This window comes from Bos mutus, chromosome 20, assembly GCF_027580195.1.
Source record: "Bos mutus isolate GX-2022 chromosome 20, NWIPB_WYAK_1.1, whole genome shotgun sequence".
Classification (NCBI taxonomy): domain Eukaryota; kingdom Metazoa; phylum Chordata; class Mammalia; order Artiodactyla; family Bovidae; genus Bos; species Bos mutus.
Genome location: NC_091636.1, coordinates 36,695,613 through 36,718,178, shown reverse-complemented (window position 1 = coordinate 36,718,178; position 22,566 = coordinate 36,695,613). Strand labels below are relative to the sequence as shown.

At 37.6% G+C, this 22,566-nt stretch overlaps 1 protein-coding gene across 1 annotated transcript in view; it reads left to right on the top strand.

Moving 5' to 3' along the window:
* Positions 1–22,566, top strand: part of WDR70 (WD repeat domain 70) — a 278,708-nt gene that overhangs the window by 95,898 nt on the left and 160,244 nt on the right. The window contains exon 9 of the mRNA XM_005898536.2: positions 10,075–10,151. Within this exon, the coding sequence (XP_005898598.2) occupies positions 10,075–10,151 (77 nt within the window). The remainder of the gene's footprint in view (positions 1–10,074; positions 10,152–22,566) is intronic.

Genomic DNA, 22,566 nt, shown 5'->3' with positions numbered 1-22,566 from the left:
CCAAGTCCTAACTGCTGGGCTGCCAGGAAATTCCCCCTGTAGCATTTCTTTTTAAGCAGGTCTACTGGTGACAAGTTCTCTTAGTTTTCTTTCATCTTAGGATGTCTCTATTTCACCTTTGCTTCTAAAGTACATTTTCTGTACACTTAACTTGGCAATAACCCCAGATATGCAGATGACACCACCCTTATGGCAGAAAGTGAAAAAGAACTAAAGAGCCTTTTGGTGAAAGTGAAAGAGAAGAGTGAAAAAGCTGGTTTAAAACTCAACATTCAAAAAATGAAGATTATGGCATCCGGTCCCATGATTTCATGGCAAATAGATAGGGAAACAATGGAAACAGTGACAGACTTTACTTTCTTGGGCTCCAAAATCACTGGAGATGGTGACTGCAGCCATGAAATTAAGACACTTGCTCCTTGGAAGAAAAGTTATGACCAACCTAGACAGCATATTAAAAAGCAGAGATGTTACTTTGCCAACAAATGTCTGTCTAGTTAAAGCTATGGTTTTTCTAGTAGTCATGTATGGATATGAGAATTGAACCATAAAGGTGGCTTAATGCCAAAGAATTGATGGTTTTGAACTGTGGTGTTAAAGAAGACTCTTGAGAGTCCCCTGGACTGCAAAGAGATCCAACCTGTCCATCCAAAAGGAAATCAATCCTGACTATTCATTGGAAGGACCGATGCTGAAGCTCAAGCTCTAATACTTTGGCCACCTGATATGAAGAGCTGACTCATTAGAAAAGACCCTAATGCTGGGAAAGATTGAAGGCAGGAGGAGAAGGGGACGACAGAAAGGTGTTTGGATGGCATTAGTTGAGCAAGCTCCGGAAGATGGTGAATGACAGGGAAGCCTGGTGTGCTTCAGTCCACGGGGTCGTGAAGAGTCGGACATGACTGAGCAACTGAACAATAACAACAGTTTTTCTCTTAGTGCTTTAAAAATATCTTTCATTAAAAATTTTTGTTGTTAGTTCATTTTGTTTGGTTTTCACTGGGATTCTTAAATCTGTATGTTTACTTTTTTCACCACACTTTGGAAATTTTTAGGCATTATTTCTTCAAATATTTTTCTGCATCTAAGAGTCTTATATAACAGGAATACTAAATCTTTTTATATAGTCTCAAACATCTTTTGGAGAAGGCAAAGGCACCCCATTCCAGCATCCCATGGGTGGAGGAGCCTGGTAGGCTGCAGTCCATGGGGTCGCTAGGAGTCGGACACGACTGAGCGACGTCCCTTTCACTTTTCACTTTCATGCATTGGAGAAGGAAATGGCAACCCACTCCAGTGTTCTTGCCTGGAGAATCCCAGGGACGGGGGAGCCTGGTGGGCTGCTGTCTATGGGGTCACACAGAGTCGGACACGACTAAAGTGACTTAGCAGCAGCAGCAGCAAACATCTTTATGATTCTGCTCATTTTCTCCCTATTTTTTTTTCTTCTATTGTTTGAATTGAATTATCTGTCTTCAAGTTCACTGACTGTGTCCTCTAATGTACCCATTCTACTGTTAAGCCCCTCTAGTGAATTTTAACTTCCATTATTATGTTTTTCAGTACAAATTTCCATTCTGAAAAAGTAGTTAGTTTTTCTTTGCTGAGCATGTCTGTCTTTGCCTTTGTTTCAAAACTGTCTGCTTTCCCTTTTTGTATCATGATTGTAAACACTGATTTAAAGTATTTTTCTGAGAATTCCGACTTTTAGGTCATCTTGTGGTTGGCATCTTTCATCTTACTTCCTGGGGCTTCCCAGGTGACACTAGTGGTAAAGAACTTGCCTGCCAGTTCAGGAGACATAAGTGACATGGGTGTGATCCCTGGGTCGGGAAGATACCCTGGAGGGAGCATGGCAGCCCACACCAGTGTTCTTGCCTGGAGTAACCCCAGGGACAGAAGAGCCTGGAGGGCTACAGTCCAAAGGGTCTCAAAGAGTCAGACACTGAAGTGACTTAGCATATCTTATTCCTTGAGGGCTCGTTAGGTTTTCCTGATTTTTTTATATGTTTAATTTTGGATTGTATTCTTGACACTTTGAATATTGTGTTATGAGATGCAGGCTCCTGTCTAAAACTTCTGGAGAATGCTAGAAGTTTTTTTTTTTTGCTTTTGTGAATATGTGGTTTCTTTTTAGCTGACAGTCAACCTGATTAATTTTAGACTGTACGTCCTGACCTGCCTTATGTTAGCTGTTTTTACTTCCGATGTAAGTTTAATTTCCGAAGTCTTTATGCCTTTGTATGCTATTCTGGTTTGTCTCGTGTGCATGTTACCCAGGAGATGATGTGGAACCTCGGTGGTAGTCTGCGGTGTTTTGAGATCTCAGTGCTTTTCTTAAGTTGCTTCTGACAGGTTTCACATATTACACATATGAGCTCACCTCAGCAGTGAGCTCAGTACTGTTTATACAGATTTAAATGATATTTTTGTCCTAGCTTTCTTACTTCTTAAGCCCTTAATTTCCCCTTTGCCCTCTGTTGTCAGAGGTTTATTGTTCTGATGTTCTTGCTGGAAAACCAGAAGCTTACTCTTTTTATGTTGTGTAGTAGTTCCTGTAACTGGGTATGCCTCTGGGCAAAGCTGGAGTGGGAACACAGCAGTGGGACACAGCAGCTGCGTCTGTGAGTTGGTGGGAAAGGGAGTGCTGCTACTCCATGCTGGCATTAATCCCAATGTAAAGCACACACTATCAGGAAGGTTCTGTCCTACAGATGCTGCTGTGTGGTGAGAAGCCTTAGGTGAGGGATCGGCTTAGTCGCTAACGTTAGCCTGGTAGAGGCAGGAACGTCAAGTGTTCCACCTCACTGGGGCTGCTGTCTCTGCTGCTCTGGGGTCCAGGGAGGAGGCGCGGTGCTTCTTTGTTACTGGCCTTTCCCTGGTGTAGGGCCAGGGAAGCCAATATTCCTCTTTTGTTTTTGCAACAGACTTTTCAGAGAGCAGCCAGAACATATATATTTTTTCAAGTATTTATTTTGGTGTAATTTCAAATTTACAGAAAAGTTGTAAAATATAGTACACAGAGCTGCTTTATACTCTTTTTTTCAGAATCACCAATTGCTGACATTTTGTCCCACTGCTTTATCCCCCCATCTCTTCCTCCCTTTCTCCCATAACTAACACAAACACTGTCCCTCCTTCTCCTCTCTCTCCCTTCTTCCTCCCTACTTATACATCCCCCAGGCACTCAGGCATATATGCATATACACATACATAAAAATTATGTATGTGTGTTTAATGTCACCCAACTTTTGAAAATAAGTTGCAAACATCATGCTCCTTTGTTCTTAATTCTTTAGTTTGGTTTTCCTAATAACGTTTCATCTTCTTATATAATCATGAATTTAATATTGATAAAATACTGTTATTTAATCCATAATCAATAGTTTCATCAGTTAGCTCCATGATCTCCCTCATAATTATTTTCTCACCAGTTTGATCCTCATACCCTTTGTCTCCTTTAATTGGGAGTAGTTCCTATACCTCCCCACCCCGCCAACTTCTTTTACTTTGATTTTTTTTGAAGACTACAACCCACATTATTTTGTAAAATGTAAAATTCAGTTTTGTCTGTTTTTCCTCATAATTAGAGTCAGGGTATGCATTTCTAGAAGGACTTACCCCAAAATAATATTTTACTCTCCTTGCTTCTTCATATCAGAAAGTACCTTATACCTACCAAATTTTTTTAGTACAGAGTTGCTATTACCTTTTTGTAATTGCTATGTAATTTGCAGGGAAATCTTGAGACCATGGCATTATCCTGTTCATTATCAGACTTTCCTCCATTGGTTTTAGAGTCCATTGATGGTTTTGTTTGAATCAGTTATTGAATATTACTCTGATGATTGCAAAATTGTGCAAAAATTTTTCTATCATTTATCTTATATTTATTAATCAGCATTCTGTAAGGAAGAACTTTCTCTTATTTATTTCTTTATTAATATGCTTTCAAAGGTTCTTAGACAATGGTTTACAATCATTATTTTCATTATTTATTTTGATACCCTAATTGTCCCAGGTTTAACTTGTGAAAGGCCCCTCCAATTTGCATTTTATCTTTTTAGCATATCCTCATCATGTTTGCAACACTCTCTTATTTTTTTAAGATAACCAAATATTTTGTATTCATCTTGTACTTTTCCTACCTCAGCCCCAGAAAGAATCATTTCTCCAAGGAGCCCTGGTTCCTTTAGGGGAGAATATTTGGCAACCAGGATCTCTTCACTAGGTTTGCTGAGATGTTATTGTTTCTAGACATTTCCATCATGTAAAGTGAGAGAATAATTTAGAAATGTACATTTACCCCTGTATTTACATTTACCTATTAAAAACCATGAGTTTGTATTGATATCCCCAGTTTCATTCAAACACCACAGAGTTCATTCTAATCTTCCCCTTTTTGCACTTTAGTAACTTCCTTCTCCAACAGCTAGAAACTCAACTCCTGTTATCTCCAACATATTTCCTCATTTGCTTAAATCTTCATTTATATTGAAAGCAGTTTTAGAATTGTTAATGCATACCATTTGCAAAAAAGGAACAAATATATTAACTGGAAAGCAGTACTCATTTGCAGTTCTTTTGGTCTTGAGACTGAGTATGTATTAGTAGTTTTCTGGGACTGCTGTGGGCTTCCCAGGTGGCTCAGTGAGTAAAGAATCCACCTGCAATGCAGGAGATGCAGGCAGACATGAGTTCGATCCCTGGGTTGGGAAGATTCCCTGAAGAAGGGCATGGCAACCCACTCCAGTATTCTTACCTGGAGAATCTCATGAACAGAGGAGCCTGGTAGGCTACAGCCAATCGGGTTGCGAAGAGTCAGACATGACTGAAGGCGACTTAGCATGCATGTACACCGCAATACTGTAGGGCTTCCCTGGTGGCTCAGTCAGTTCAGTCACTCAGTTGTTTCCGACTCTTTGCAACCCTATGGACTGCAGCACGCCAGGCTTCCCTGTCCATCACCAACTCCCGGAGCTGACTCAAACTCATGCCTGTCAAGTTGGTGATGCTATCCAACCATCTCATCCTCTGTCATCCGCTTCTCCTCCCTCCTTCAATCTTTCCCAACATTGGTCTTTTCCAATGACTCAGTTCTTTGCTTCAGGTGGCCAAAGTATTACAGCTTCAGCATCAGTCCTTCCAATGAATATTCAGGGCTGATTTCCTTTAGGATTCACTGGTTTGATCTCCTTGCACTCCAAGGGACTCTGAAGGTCTTCTCTAGCACCATAGTTCAAAAGCAATTCTTCAGCACTCAGCTTTCTTTATAGTCCAACTCTCTCATCCGTACATGACTACTGGAAAACCATAGCTTTGACTAGACGGACCTTCGTTGGCAAAGTAATGTCTCTGCTTTTTAATATGCTGTCTAGGTTGGTCATAATTTTTCTTCCAAGGAGCAAACATCTTTTAATTTCATGGCTGCAGTCACCATCTGTAGTGATTTTGGAGCCCCCAAAACTAGTTTCTCACCGTTTCCATTGTTTTCCCATCTATTTGCCATGAAATGATGGGACCAGATGCCATGATCTTAGTTTTCTGAATGTTGAGTTTTAAGCCAGCTTTTTCACTCTCCTCTTTCACTTTCATTAAGAGGCTCTTTAGTTCTTCTTCACTTTCTGCCATAAGGGTGGTGTCATCTGCATATCTGAGGTTATTGATACTTCTCCCAGCAATCCTGATTCCAGCTTGTCTTCATCCAGCCTGGCATTTTGCATGATGTACTCTGCATATAAGTTAAATAAGCAGGGTGACAATATATAGCCTTGACGTACTCCTTTGGATTTGGAACCAGTCTGTTGTTTCATGTCCAGTTCTAACTGTTGCTTCTTGACCTGTATACAGATTTCTCAGGAGGCAGGTCAGGTGGTCTGGTATTCCCATCCCTTTCAGAATTTTCCACAGTTTGTTGTGATCCACACAGTCAAAGGCTTTGGCGTAGTCAGTGAAGCAGAAGTAGATGTTTTTCTGGAACTCTCTTGCTTTTTCAATGATCCAATGAATGCTGGCAATTTGATCTTTGGTTCCTCTGCCTTTTCTGTATCCAGCTTGAACATCTGGAAGTTCATGGTTCACATACTGTTGAAGCCTTGCTTGAAGAATTTTGAGCATTACTTTGCTAGCGTGTGAGATGAGTGCAATTGTGTGGTAGTTTGAGCACTCTTTGGCATTGCCTTTCTTTGGGATTGGAATGAAAACTGACCTTTTCCAGTCCTGTGGCCACTGCTGAGTTTTCCAAATTTGCTGGCATGTTGAGTGCAGCACTTTCACAGCATCATCATTCAGGATTTGAAATAGCTCAACTGGAATTCCATCATCTCCACTAGCTTTGTTAGTAGTGATGCTTCCTAAGGCCCACTTGACTTTGCATTCCAGGATGTCTGTCTCTAGATGAGTGATCACACCATTGTGATCACACCTGGTGGCTCAGTGGTAAAGAATCTGCCTGCCAATGCAGGAGACCCCGGTTCCATTCCTGGGTTTGAAAGATCACCCAGAGAAGGAAATGGCAACCCATTCCAGTATTCTTGCCTAGAAAATCCCATGGATAGAGGAGCTTGGCAAGCTACAGTCTATGGGATCACAAAGAGTCGGACACGACTTAACAACTAAAACAACAACAGCAAGGACTACTGTAACAGATTACCACACAGTTGCTCGCTTAAAACAGTAGAAATTTGTTCTTTAAAAATTTTGAAGGCCAGAAGCCTGAAATCAAGGTATTGGATGGCCACGTTCCCTCCAGTGGCTTTGGGAGAATTGTTTCTTGCCTTTTTTAGCCTCTGGTGACTCTAGGCATTCCTTGGCATGTGGCTGTGAAACTGCAGTCTCTGCTTCCATCTTCTCCTCTTTGTTTCTTCTCTTCTTTCTGTGTCTTATAAGGATACTTGAGGATACTTTTTACCAGATTTAGGGCTGACCCAGACAATCCAGAGATTCTTAATTATATCTGAAAGTGTTATTTTTCCAAATAAGGTCCATTCACAGGTTCCAGCTATTAGGATGTAGACATGTATTTTTTTGGGGGGGCACCATTCAACCCACTACAGGGTTTATAGTTTCTTGGGTTATTACCTTTTTTTTGTCTTTTCAGTGTATTTGTTATTCATTTGAAATGCAGTGGTGTTCACTTGTTTCTGTTTATTTTGCTTTAGATTTCTTCCATCCTTATTTTTTGAATATGTAAAACATTAACACAGTGTCAAGAATCAAGAAGTTAATAGATATAGCATTACAAATTATGGTGAGTGTTATCAAGGAAATGGACAGGTAGTCTGGTCGAGAAGAGTGGAGCGAGCCATACTCACTTAGCTAGAGGGCCAGACAGTACTTACTTGTATAAGTGGCATGTAAACTGAGATTGAAAGAGTGAGGAGAAGCCAGTCACGTAGAAGCAGAAAAAGAGCTTTCTAGTGGACAGAAAAGCAGGTTTAAAGGCTCTGCTGTGGGGAAAGAGCTTCATGTATCAGAGGAAATGAAAGACCAGTGAGGTGTAGTGAGTTCTGGCAAGAAGGAGCACAAAGTAAGTGAAGTTGTAAAGAAAGCTGGGGTGGAAAATGTCAGTTATTGTACACTATGTAAAGAGGTTGAAAAGCCAGTGGAGGATAAAAAGCAGTGGCAGTTTAAAAAACATATTTTTAAAGGACTGTATTGATTGTTTTGTGGAGCACATTAGACAAGAGTAAAAGTAGAAAGACTAGTAACAGGTCTATCATACTGCATAATAACTGATGTAGAGACATATTGGTTCATATAAGAGTTGTAGTAGTGGAAAAGGAAAAAAGTGGATAGATTTGAGATGTGTTTGGGGCTGAACTGACAGGACTAGCTAGTGGATTGGATCTGGGTGTATATAGAGAGGAGGGTTTAGGGGTTATGGTTATTGGACTATTTAAGGATTACTTCCCAGTTTGTGGCTTCCCTGGTGGCTCAGATGGTAAAGAATCTGTTTGCAATGTGGGAGACCCGTGTTTGATTCCTGGGTTGGGAAGATCCTCTGAAGAAGGAAGTGGCAACCCTCTCCAGTATTCTCGCCAGGGGAATTCTGTAGACAGAGGAGCCTGGTGGACTACAGTCCATGGGGTGGCAGAGAGTCGGGCATTTCTTTCCAAGCTTGTAGCTTTAGCAACTAGGAAAGAAGTTTATTGTAAATGAAGTGGGCAATAAGAATCAAGACTCTGCCCAATGCTATGTAACAGCCTGGATGAGAGGAGATTTTAGGGGAGAATGGATATATGTATATGTATGGCTGGATCCCTTTCCTATTCACCTGCAACTATCACAGCATTGTTAACCAGCTCTACTCCAATATAAAAGAAAAAGTTTTTTTTTATATTGTAAAGTAAAAAAAAAATGAATAAAATACATTGCACTACAGAAAAAAAATCAAAACAAAAAAATATTAAAATAAAAAAAAAGTATCAAGATTACTTTGTTGAACCTGTTATGTTTGAAATGCCTCTTACATGGAAATATCAAAGTTGATAGTAGACTATATATATATTCAGCTGAGAAAGGGAAAGTGGAATCTCAAACTTTCTAGCTAGTCCCTCACTTCTTCAGTCCTTTTTTTCCTACTGCAGGACGAGATCCAGATCCCTGGTCGCTATTTGTACCTTGTTGACATGAGCAGAAAGTCAGGAGTTGGCCAGATACTATTGAGGCTTGAACTAGAGATGATCTCCAGGCCCATGTGTGGGTACTCCAGTTCTAGTTCAGTGTTTCCAGAGAGGTACAGTTATTTTCCTTCTAAGTCATTTAGATATGCACATTTTACTGGTTTGAGTTTAGCTTTGTTTTGGACCCTTTCAGAATAAGAGGCCTTGCAATTATTACACTAAAAAGTATTAGGCTCTTTTCTGCCCCATTTGAACCTGAATTATTATTATTATTTTTTTTTTTGCTGGATCATGTTATTAGCTTTATTTATTATTTTTTTAAATTTTGTTTTATTTTTAAACTTTACATAATTGTATTAGTTTTGCCAAATATCGAAATGAATCCGCCACAGGTATACCTGCGTTCCCCATCCTGAACCCTCCACCCTCCTCCCTCCCCTCCCCTCCCTCTGGGTCGTCCCAGTGCACCAGCCCCAAGCATCCAGTACCCTGCATGGAACCTGGACTGGCGACTCATTTCAAACATGATATTATACATGTTTCAATGCTATTTTCCCAAATCTCCCCACCCTCTCCCTCTCCCACAGAGTCCATAAGACTGATCTATACATCGGTGTCTCTTTTGCTGTCTCGTACACAGGGTTATTGTTTCCATCTTTCTAAATTCCATATATATGCGTTAGTATATTGTATTGGTGTTTTTCTTTCTGGCTTACTTCACTGTGTATAATAGGTTCCAGTTTCATCCATCCAGAACTGAACCTGAATTATTGTATGAGACCGCTCTAACTTTGCTACCTAAGGAGGGAAATGTGTGAGTGCACGTATGTGTGTTTTGTGTTTGAAATATATATTCTGTGATGGATTTTGTGAGAATGTCAGTTTTTATACCAACATCACATTGTTTTATTTACAGTGTTTTTATATCATGCTCCATGCTTAGTTGGGCTAATCTTCCTGAATCATTTTAAAGATGCTTTTTCTTTTTTCACATACACATTTTAAAGAAGTGGGAATTTCCCACCCCACCCCCATCCTCTTGCTTTTGTCTTGTTTACCTTTAATACTTCCTATTCTCCTTAATTCTTTCCCACTGACTTTTTCCCATTGTCTTTCTTGTTGTGAATTTTCTTTTTACTTCTTTCCTAAAAAGAAGCTGTCATTTTCCCCTCTCTTTCCTTTCTTTCTAAGCATCTGTTATATATAAGCACTGTACTGAATCCTGGGCAGAAGGGGTTACATGGTGAATTAAAATGAAAATAAACAAAATGAAATAAACAAAACATTATGAAATAAAACTGAAAATAATATCAGTTTGTAATTAAAATAGTGTGCCTTGGAGAGGACTAAGAAGTGTTACTTTTAAGCAGAATATGTCAACTTTTGGTCAGTTTGTTTATTTTTACATTTTTTAAGGATTTTTTCCCCTTTTTTGTATTTTTTTTTTAAGGGTCACACAGCAATGCTTCATACTGGGTCATGGCATCCCAAAATAAAGGGAGAATTTATGACTTGCTCAAATGATGCGTGAGTATTGTTGATGATTCATCTGATACATTTTTGTATTTCAGTATTTTCTTTAACATTTGTATTGTAGTAGTTTTGCCAGTAAAGTAAGAGATGGGATATTAAGAATCCTTATGTTTATATGTTCTTGTTCTCAACTTTGCTTTGAATTCAGCTGACATACAAGGTTTGCTTAAATAAGTATGAAAGCTGTAAAAATGAGAGTTGGTATGAATTCCAGTAGAGTTTATTAGGGAGCACAGTGGATCAGATTGATGCTATTAAGTGGACTCAAATGACTCTAATGTTTGTTACTTTTTATAGTAAAGGCTGATTTCCATCTGAATCTAATAGCTTATATAAATTTGTTGCTTAAATGATGGTTTTTTGGTAGTAATAACTGAAAAAATTGATTAAATGGTTATTAAGATTCTTTTGAATTATATTTGTTGGCTTAGGATTCAAGAAAATTACAGGGAATATTTGAACAGCTTTTTCCTATATTGTTATGTTGTATGGTTCATTTTTAGTATTGAGTAATTTATAAGAATGAGTTATTTGTAATACTACAGAGAAAATTGCAGTGAAAAAATCTTTAAAATAAAAACATTTATATCGTGTTATTTAGGTGAAATGCTATTATATTTTAGGTAAAAAAGAATGTCTTTGTTTTTAGGTTATTTTGGTTTTCATCCTTTTATTTTCTGATATTTGTAATTTACTTCATTGCCTTTCACAACTGCTATTCATATTCTTTGATATTTTATGTTTCCTAGAGTTAATCTTTAAAATAATAGACAAAAGATATAATTTTGCATTCATTGTGCAGTTTAGAAAATAAGTTGATCTAAAATGAACTAAAAATTGAGACTATACAGAATATGACTGAAACAGGATAGTATATTTGGTTAAAATTTATGGTAAATAGAATTATATAGTTTTTTCTTTTATCTTTGTCTTACTATCTTTCCAAATACTTAAATTATATGTGTTTATAGTCATATTTTTTACTTTAGCTTTAGGAAAACAAATATAGCAGCTAATCTGAATTAATAGTGTTCCATGGCCCAGTAAGGTTTATCCTAGGAATCCAAGGATATTTTACAATTAGGAAATTTTACCATTAAGAAATTTTCAATATAATTCAATATTTAAAAAAATTAAAGATGAAGAATCATATGATTTTGTTATATAATAAAATTGAGATTTGATAGGATTTAGTAATCTTTGCCAGTAAAAGTTCTAGGAATAGGAAGAAATTACTGAAGACTGATAAAAGCTGTTTACCAAAATTTAAAGTAAATATTTTATTATACATTGGTGTATACTTTGCATTTAAATAGGAAGCAAGACAGAGATTCCTATAACTATTTAGAGACTTTATACAGTATAGTAAGAAAAGAAAATATGTAGATTTATGTTAATGTTGGAAGAAAATAAAAAAACAGAAGATCTAAGCTACTCTGGTTAAAAACTTGAGCTGAATAAAAGCCGTTGGAAAAACAGAAAACATCTTGTTCTCAGAACTATTAAGGATGAGGCTGAGTGGTGGCTCTAATAGTTGCTAACACAGTAATTTTTATGAGGGCTACAGAAGCTTTCCCCAAATGGATTTTGAGTATACATAAATTACTCATCTGAAGAAAGACATCCATGATCAACACAGTTTGAGAAACTTTGAATGTTATATGTTCTGAGGCCAGCAATTCACAATAAACCTTTAAATGATTTTGAATAGGGTGTAAAGAAACCTGAAACCTATTTAACTTTGTTTTATCCTCTACATGGTTTGGGTAAAGTTCTAGGGCATGACATTATTATACTGGGTGTAAAATGTAGTTTGTCTCATTCGTTGGAAGAACAATTCTTTTGTCCCCTGCCCAAGTCAGTGATTTACCGGTATATTTTACATTTGAAAATGTGCTCCAATTTCTTTTTACACTGTACAAATTGGGCTTTCTTTGTCAAAAAAGCTGTATACAAGGATAAGTGGGTTTTACCCTTAGGGACCTCCAATTATACAGATTCTTTACTACTTTTTAGAGAAACCTGTCACTAATACATTCAGATGGTTTTCAGTTAGATCGCCTTCTCCTTGGCGTTTGAGGATAGTAATTAGCAGCGGAGTAAGCTGCAGGAGATGAGTCCAGATCCCTGAATCAGTCAGCAAATGTCGTGTGTGCACTGTGTGTCCGGGACCCTGTGTGACCCGGGTCTCTGCCTTCACAGGACTCCCATTCAGTGGAGGTGAGTGCTGGGAGGCAGACACGGTATAGATATGCTAGTAAGTTAATATTGTTTTACATAGTAATAACTGTGAAGAATAAAAAATAAAGCAAAAGGACAGAGAATAGAAGGGTGTAAAATACGTGGAGAAAGCCTTGGAAGAGGTGATATTTTTTTAGTTGAGATACCGTGCACATAAGGCATCCTGAGGGAAAAGAGCTTTCCAGCCCAAAATAGCAGCATATTTCAAGACCTTAAGAAGAGAATGTAATACAGCATATTTGGGGGACAGAAAGTCCGGTTGGACTGACATTTTGTTGGTTGTTAGGAAAGGTGAGAATGATATGAATTGAATTTGGAGAGGAAGGCAGATTCTATACCATATAAGGTGTTGAGGCTAAGGTATAATGGGCTAATATTTTAATGTAGTCACAAGGGAAGTCATCGAAGAGTATGACATCTGTACCATAACATTATTGAAAGTCAAAATCAATAGGAATGTTTTAACGCCAGGCTGTTCTGTCAGTGGGATTTTCCTGGCAAGAATACTAGAGTGGGTTACCATGCTTTCCTTCAGGGGATCTTCCCGACCCAGGGAGCGAACCTGTGACTCTTGCTTCTGCTACACTGCAAGCAGATTCTTTACCTCTGAGCTACTGGGGAAGCCCCATATTGTGAGCAGGACAAAGAGATAAAATATCAACTGCACATCTTTCAAGCTTCACTCTCTTTCATTAAGGATTATTTAGGATTTAAACTAGGATCATTTCATCAGACTTCACTGAGCTCGTATCAGTAATATCCTCTTCTCCTCCCTTTTCCCCATTCACCTTTTATTTTTCCTCCTTTCTCATTTTGGGCATCTGGGAGAATACCTTTATGGATAGTATAGCCATGGTGTAGAGAGCCTCTCGATACAGTTATCCACCTCAGCACCTGTGTGCTGTCACAGTTTTATGTATTTAGTGTGGGCACACAGTGAATGTTTGCCAGGCTGTGGCTGTCAGCAGTGTAGGAGGATGGGGAGCCCTGGCGAGCCAGTCCCAGCCATTCACATAAGAAGCACAAGTTATAAATATGTTTAGATCAGTAGGAGTGAGGCATCAGCATTTTTGAGAAACTATTCCAAGGGGGCATTCAGTATTTTGTTCTGGCCTCATACACCAAATTAAATTATGGATGTTTCTTCTGAATGTGAGTTGGAAATGCTAGTGCTTTTACTTCTGAGTTTTATGAGTTTCAGTGTGAAACATGATCCCAGGATCATGTTCTGGGATTTCATTTAGAAATGAAATAGAGTAATATGGCAGTCTTTTCGGTTTTCCCAAGTTTACCGGAATGAAACACAGACAATAAAGCAGAGCTTACTACATTATGCTTGGAAGTAAATGTTAACAAAAACCAGATGGTAATGAAGATGAAAATGCTTTACTTATCCAGAGGAAGTCATTTCTCTTTGTGAATTTATATAATCTGATAGGGGAGCGTTTTATAATTGGAGTTGTAGTAGTGTACAGAGTGAGAATACAAGCAATGAAAGTGTACAGAATTCGTATTAAGCAAGTTGCAGCTCAGCAATGAATCAGATGCTTCCACCTTGCAAGTTTTCCATTGCTTACTCAGGACTTTGTATCACAGAGGAATTTGTTCAAATCTGTTGTGATTTGTTATCTCCATATCTAAGTATAGGCTTCTTAAGAGTACTTTACACTTGCACTCGCCTGAAACCATGGCATTGCTATCTGATCAAGCTCTTACCCTACTGGAGGATGAAGGATCTGGTGGAGGCAAGTTGAGGTGTCCCAGCTGAGGCTATCCTAGATCAGCTTACAGTCAGCCAAGCCCCAGATTTGTGAGAGACCCCAACCTAGATTAGCAGAACTGATCACAGACACATGAGGTAACTCAGGTAGGACAGAACCACCCATCTAAACTGGTAGACGCATAAACAGTCATACATGTCTACTGTTGCTTTTTCTTTAACTTTCAGAAACTCTGCTTATCTGTTTTTTTGAAATACAGTTGATACACAATGTTGTGTTAGTTTCTGATGTACATCAAAGTGATTCAGTTATACATGTATGTATGTATGTGTGTGTGTGTGTATGCTCTTTTTCAGATTCTTTTCTGGTACAGTTTATCACAAGATATTAAATATGATTTCCTATGCTAAATAGTAGGAACTTGTTGTCTATCTGTCTTTTATGTAGTAGTTTGTATCTGCTAATCCGAAACTCCCAATTTATCCCTCCTTATCCTCCCCTTTCCTCTTTGGTAACCATACCTTTGTTTTCCACATCTGTGAGTCTGTTTTTTTTTTATTTTGTTTATTAAATTTGGCTGCACCTCAGTGGGATCTTTAGTCACAGCATGTGGGATTTAGTTCCCTGATCAGGAATGGAACCTGGACCCCCTTCATTGGGAGCACTGAGTCTTAGCCACTGGACCACCATGGAAGTCCCTTTTTCTGTTTTGTAAATAAGTTCATTTGTATCATTTTTAGATTCCACATGTAAGGGACATCACATGATATTTGTCTTTCTCTGTTTGATTTACTTGACCTAGTATGATAATCTCTAAATCTGTCCATGTTATTAATACTGCAAATGGCTTTATTTTGTTCTTTTTTAATGGCTGAGTCATATTCCACTGCAGAGAAGGCAATGGCAACCCACTCCAGTACTCTTGCCTGGAAAATCCCATGGACTGAGGAGCCTGGAAGGCTGCAGCCCATGGAGTTGCTAAGAGTTGGACATGACTGAGTGACTTCACTTTCACTCTTCACTTTCCTGCATTGGAGAAGGAAATGGCAACCCACTCCAGTGTTCTTGCCTGGAGAATCCCAGGGATGGTGGAGCCTGGTGGGCTGCCGTCTATGGGGTCACATAGAGTCGGACACGACTGAAGTGACTTAGCAGCAGCAGCGGCATATTCCATTGTGTATATATACCATATCTTCTTTATCCATTCATAGATCAATGGATACTTATGTTGCTGCCATGTCTTGGCTATTGTAAACAGTGCTGCTGTGACATTGGGGTACGTGTAATTTTTCAAGTTAGAGTCTTCTTTGGATTTATTCCAGAAATGGGATTGTTGGATCATTTGATGACTCTATTTTTAGTTTTTTTAAGGAACATCCATGTTGTTTTCCATAGTGACTGCACCAGTTTACATTCCCACCAACAGTGTAGGAGGGTTTCCTTTTCTCCACACCGTCTCCAGCATTTATTACTTTTAGACTTATTGATGATGTCTATTCTGACCGACATGAGGTAGTATCTCATAGTAGTTTTGATTTGCGTTTCTCTAACATTCAGAAAACTAAGATCCTGGCATCTGGTCCCATCACTTCATGGCAAATAGATGGGGAAACAGTGGAAACAGTGGCTGAGTTTATTTTTCTGGGCTTCAAAATCACTGTAGATGGTGATTGCAGCCATGAAATTAAAAGATGCTTACTCCTTGAAAGGAAAGTTATGATCAACATAGACAGCATATTAAAACGCAGAGACATTACTTTGCCAACAAAGGTTCATCTAGTCAAGGGTATGGTTTTTCCAGTGGTCATGTATGGATGTGAGAGTTGGACTATAAAGAAAACTGAGCACCGAAGAATTGATGCTTTTGAACTGTGGTGTTGGAGAAGACTCTTGAGAGTCCCTTGGACTGCAAGGAGATCCAACCAGTCTATCCTAAAGGAGATCAGTCCTGGGTATTCATTGAAAGGACTGATGCTGAAGCTGAAACTCCAATACTTTGGCCACCTGATGCGAAGAGCTGACTCATTTGAAAGACCCTGATGCTGGGAGGGATTGGGGGCAGGAGGAGAAGGGGACGGCAGAGGATGCGATAGTTGGATGGCATCACCGACTCAATGGGCATGGGTTTGGGTGGACTCCGGGAGTTGGTGATGGACAGGAAGGCCTGGCGTGCTGGGATTCATGGGGTCGCAAAGAGTCAGACACGACTGAGTGACTGAACTGAATAATTAACGATGGTGAATATCTTTTCATGTGCCTATTGGCCATCTCTATGTCTTCTTTGGAGAAATGTCTACATTTAGGTTTACTACCACTTTTTGATTTGTTTTTTGTTTGTTTAATACTGAGCTGTATGAACTCTGTAAGTTTTGGAAATTAAGACTTTGTTGGTTCCATCATTTGCAAATATTTTCTTCCTGTCTATAGGTTGTCTTTTCATTTTGTTTATGGTTTTCTTTGCTGTGCAAAAGCTTATAAGTTTAATTAAGTCCCACTTATTTATTATTGATTTTACTTCTTTTGCCTTGGGGGACTGACCTAAGAAAACGGTGGTACAATTTATGTCAGAGGATGCTTTGCCTATGTTCCTTTTTAGGAGTTCTATGGTGTCTTGTCTTATATTTAAGTCTTTAAGCCATTTTGAGTTTATTTTTATGTATGGTGTGAGTGAGTATTGTAACTTCATTGACTTACATGCAATTGTCCAGCTTTTCCAATACCACTTACTGAAGAGATGGTCTTTTCTCCATTGTATATTCTTGCCTCCTTTATTGACAATTAATTGACTGTAGGCATGAGTTTATTTCTGGGCTCTCTCTTCAGTTCCCTCAATCTATATGTCTGTTTCCTGCCAGTACCACACTGCAGCTTTATAGTATTGTTTGAAGTCTGAAAGACTTATACCTCCAACCTTGTTCTTTTTTCTCAATATTGCTTGGTATGCCTGCTGTTTTAAGTCATTAAATTTTGAAAATGTTTTATTATATATCATCAATAAAATGAGAATGTTTTCTTATATATATTGGTTGTTAACTGATACAGATGATATTATTGCTTCATGTTACATAAAATCATGATTATTTAGAAGAATATCTTTGTTCTTAGAAGATACCAGCTGATGAATTTAGATGCCTTGTGTCTTGAGATATGCAACTTACTTTTAAATGGTATAGCAGAAATAGTGTATTTGTGTATATTTGTATGTGTGTGTGTGTATGTATATATGAATGTGTATATATATATATATATATATATATGTATATAAGAGAGAGATTGAGAATATAGATATGACAAAATGAATGTTGTTGGAAAAGGTATATGGATGTTTATTGTACTACTTTTAACTTTTTTGTAGCTTTCAAGCTTTTCAAGATAAAAATACTGGTAAAGACCCTGAGAAAAGCACTAACAAAGAAACCAGCATTTTTTTAGACATAGTGGTGCAACTCCCACTCTCTCCTACAGCCAACAACACCTGTTACAATCTGGGCATAATGTTCCCAGGAATAGACTTTGGGAAAGAAGATTGCCACTAGTAAATGATTTTTACAGTGGGATTCAGTAAATTATAATTATTTTTAAAATTTGGTTGCAACTTGTAATGATGCACTTTACCAATTAAATTTTTGTAGTCAATTTTGGCAAGGCATAATAGAAAGAGCATGCACTTTCCAGACCAAGAGGAACATTAGTACTCTACCACTCATCATAACCTTGAGCTGGTAATATACCCCTGAATTTTACAGGCTTTTGCTGGAAGGCTGCTAGGCATATTTGACTTTATTTTTATCCTCAATAACATAAATATAGTAATAGTTTTCCAAAGAATGATGATTTATATAAATGGATCTCAGAAAATTAAACTTTTCTGTAATTCAAAGAGTTTTTTTCTATTTAAATTTTTTTTGGAAACGTAAAAAATATATTAGCTTTCTTTATGAATTATATTTAAAACACTTATGAATGCATAAGTGTTAACATCTTCATAATCTATAAGATGCTACATCATGGTATATAATATGAGTTAGAAAAGTCTTGGTACCTGCAGGCCTATTTTATAGCTTTTTGAGTTCTTTGACTGCTATTTTTACTTTGTTAATTTCCCCTTTCTATTACATTGTTATTCTCGCTAATGTTGGTATGGTGATCCAAGTACCTCAGTTTCTTGCTTCTGTTAAGCTGTGTGCTGGTGCTGGGGTAGCTTTTTAGAATTTGCGTAGAAGGAACAAGCAGTTGGTGTAACATATGAGTTTTATCTTTTAAGCACATTAATTTTTGCCATCTGTGGCTACTAGGAGACTTTTTCTTGCTTACTTTCTGATTCTGGGCAGAGTTTTGTATTGTCCATGCTGCCAAATAAGTAAGGTGGTGTTTATATTCCTATTGGTTCTTTTTTGGTGACCCCCTTATAGAAACAAAATAATATTGTTTTCAGATGTTAACTGGAGTTATTGTGGTGATCACTTTGCAATATATACAAATATTGAATCATTATGTTGTACACCTGAAGCTAACATTTTATGTTAGTTACTCCTCATAATGGCTCAAGATCTTAAACCATTTAGATCTTGTGTCTACACTATCTGACTTTGTTTTTACCTGATTAAATTCTTTGATCCTTCTATCTAATGCTTTTTAAACTTTTTTTGAACAGCTACCAGCATTTGTAAAATTAATACCTTTGATTTTATTTTCACTGTGTGTAATTTAAAATGTCTATATATTTTAAAGCATTTAGTAGAAATTTTACATGAAACATAACTTCATTAAAAAATTAATTAGAGGAACTTTCTTGGTGGTCCAGTGTTTAAGACTCCGTGCTCCCAAAGCAGGGGGCCTGGGTTCAAACTCTGGTCAGAAAACTAAGATCCCACAGGCTGCATCACACAGCCAAAATAAAAAAAAAAAAAAAAAACCAACCCTGAATTAGTTAGGATTTTGGTGTAAGTAGACCCTTCAAGCTAGTTTTCGAAAAGGCAGAGGAACCAGAGATCAAATTGCCAACATCCTCTGGATCATCGAAAAAGCAAGAGAGTTCCAGGAAAACATCTATTTCTGCTTTATTGACTACGCCAAAGCCTTTGACTGTGTGGATCACAATAAACTGCGGAAAATTCTGAAAGAGATGGGAATACCAGACCACCTGACCTGCCTCTTGAGAAACCTATATGCAGGTCAGGAAGCAACAGTTAGAACTGGACATGGACCAACAGACTGGTTCCAAATAGGAAAAGGAGTACATCAAGGCTGTATATTGTCACCCTGATTATTTAACTTATATGCAGGGTACATCTTGAGAAACGCTGGGCTGGAAGAAGCACAAGCTGGAATCAAGATTGCTGGGAGAAATATCAGTAACCTCAGATATGCAGATGACACCACCCTTATGGCAGAAAGTGGAGAGGAACTAAAAAGCCTCTTGATGAAAGTGAAAGAAGAGAGTGAAAAGGTTGGCTTAAAGCTCAACATACAGAAAATGAAGATCATGGCATCTGGTCCCATCACTTCATGGGAAATAATGGGGAAACAGTGGAAACAGTGTCAGACTATTTTTCTGGGCTCCGAAATCACTGCAGATGGTGATTGCAGCCATGAAATTAAAAGACGCTTACTCCTTGGAAGGAAAGTTATGACCAACCTAGATAGCATATTCAAAAGCAAAGACATTACTTTGCCAACAAAGGTCCGTCTAGTCAATGCTATGGTTTTTTCTGTGGTCATGTATGGATGTGAGAGTTGGACTGTGAAGAAAGCTGAGCGCCAAAGAATTGATGCTTTTGAACTGTGATGCTGGAGAAGACCCCCTTGAGAGTCCCTTGGAACTGCAAGGAGATCCAACCAGTCCATTCTAAAGAAGATCAGTCCTGGGTGTTCTTTGGAAGGAATGATGCTAAAGCTGAAACTCCAGTACTTTGGCCACCTCATGAGAAGAGTTGACTCATTGGAAAAGACTGATGCTGGGAGAGAGTGGGGGCAGGAGGAGAAGGGGACGACAGAGGATGAGATGGCTGGATGGCATCACTGACTCGATGGACATGAGTTTGATTGAACTCCAGCAGTTGGTGATGGACAGGGAGGCCTGGCGTGCTTCAATTCATGGGGTCACAAAGAGCTGGACACGACTCAGCAACTGAACTGAACTGAGACTCTAAATTCTGAAAATATTTTTACTCAGACTTGCTGGTGATTATGGTGAAATATGCTTATAATAAAAGACATAATTTACTCATACACATTTTAAATCTCTTTTTCTTTATAAGTTCTGAGAGTGATGAGAATTTATTTTCAAACTGCTGCTTAATTGAGATGTGCACATTTTGGTGTTAGTTTGATTTAGTTTCTATTGACAGTCTTTTTCTGTAGGCTTGAATGGAAAAAAAAATAGAGATCTTCTTTTAATTTTATCATACATTCATTTGGTTCATACAAATTCATTACTCTCAAAATAATTTCCTTTTACTCAACTCTATTTTATTTCTATTGAGAAGCACACAGTAGGTAAAACTTCTGTAGATTTTAAAATAGTGATAATAGCTCTGCAATGAGCTAATCATTTTAAATATTTATTATCAATAATGTGTTAATTAGTAATATAATCATTAATCAATTAATATATTAATAATAACCCCAATTATGAAAAGTTATTGCTGTTAATTTAATATAATTATTAATATTAAGAATTTCTAAGAATACACATTCTTTAAAAGATTAGGTTTGAACTTAAATTAGGGTTTATGATTGTGGTTGCCCTCTAAATATCACCATTCATCATTTTATGTGAGTTAATTTGTTACACAGACTGAGGTTGGATTTTTGTTTTTTGTTTGTGATCTATTTTATTTTAAATGGAAAATATCAGTGTTCTCAGTTCCTGTCATGAAATGTGATACAGTGAAACTCAAAATCCTGGAATGTGTCTTATTTGGAAAACGAAATGAATAGTTATTGAGGACTATGCAGTATTTGGGGCTCTAGAACTAGTTTTCCCTTAGAAATTGTTAAGAGCCTAAAATAAAATAGGGCATTATTTAATCAGTTTTTTTTTTAATGACTTGAAAGCAACACATCAAAAACAGTCCAGATAATTTTTGATTTCATGGTGACTGAAAGTAATTGGGTGGTGATCTTAAATAGTTACCACTAGACGCAGAGGAGAAATTTCATATTTTACCTATGACTTTATGGATAAATTATATATTTATTACTCTGCTAACTAGTGATGATGTGGTTTTACTCACTAGTAAACCTTATTTTAAAAAAACAGATTAAAAAAAATTTAAAAACTGTAGCACAGTTTTTTAGTGTTATTAATTAAACAGATGTAGAACTGGTCTTTTATATTCTTTTTTTAAGTTGAGATATAATATCATTTATGTTTTGTAACTGAAAATATGCTAATAAAGTATTACCAAGAGAGTTGAACTTACTGAACAGGTGAGAGTTATATACAGTTTAGCATTTTAATTTTTATATACATTTTAATTTTTAAGCTCCTACTTTGCTTGAATAGCATTTGTTTGATTATAATTTTCCTAGTACTTTCAACTTAGGTATATTTTTGTCATGTGTTTACAGTATAATACTTAATCTTATGCCTCTAGGAATTATACAAAAATTTAATGTCACATTATCCTTGATTTTTGTTGTTGTTGTTCAGTCGCTAAGTTGTGTCCCACTCTTTGCCACCCCTGCAGCTTGCAAGGCTGTCCTTCACTGTCTCCCTGAGTTCGCTCAAATTCAGTGATGCCTTCTACCATCTCATCCTCCGTCGTCCCCTTCTCCTCTCACCCTCAGTCTTTCTTAGCATCAGGGTCTTTTCCAGTGAGTTGGCTCTTTACATCAGGAGGCCAAAGTATTGGAGCTTCAGTCCTTCTGATGAATATTGAGAGTTGATTTCCTGTAGGATTGACTTGCTGTCTAAGGAACTCTCAAGAGTCTTCTACAGCACCACAGTTGGAAAGCATCAGTTTTTTGGTGCTTAGCCTTCTTGTGGTCCAACTCTTATATCCATACGTGACTTCTGGGAAAACCATAGCTTTGACTAGACAGACCTTTGTTCTGATGTCTCTGCTTTTCAATACACTGTTTAGGTTTGTCATAGCTTCTCTTCCAAGGAGCAAGCGTCTGTTAATTTTGTGGCTGCAGTTACCACCTGCAGTGATTTTGGAGCCCAAGAAAATAAAATCTGTCATTGTTTCTACTTTTTCCCCATCTATTTGTCATGAAGTGATGGGACCAGATGCCATGATCTTCATTTTTTGAATGTTCATTTTTAAGCCAGCTTTTTTAACTCTCTCTTTCACCTTCATCAAGAGACTCTTTAGTTCCTCTTCACTTCTTGCCATTAGGGTGGTATCATCTGCATGTCTGAGGTTGTTGATATTTCTTCTGGCAGTCTTGATTCCAGCTTGTGATTCATCCAGCCCACCATTTCTCATTATGCACTC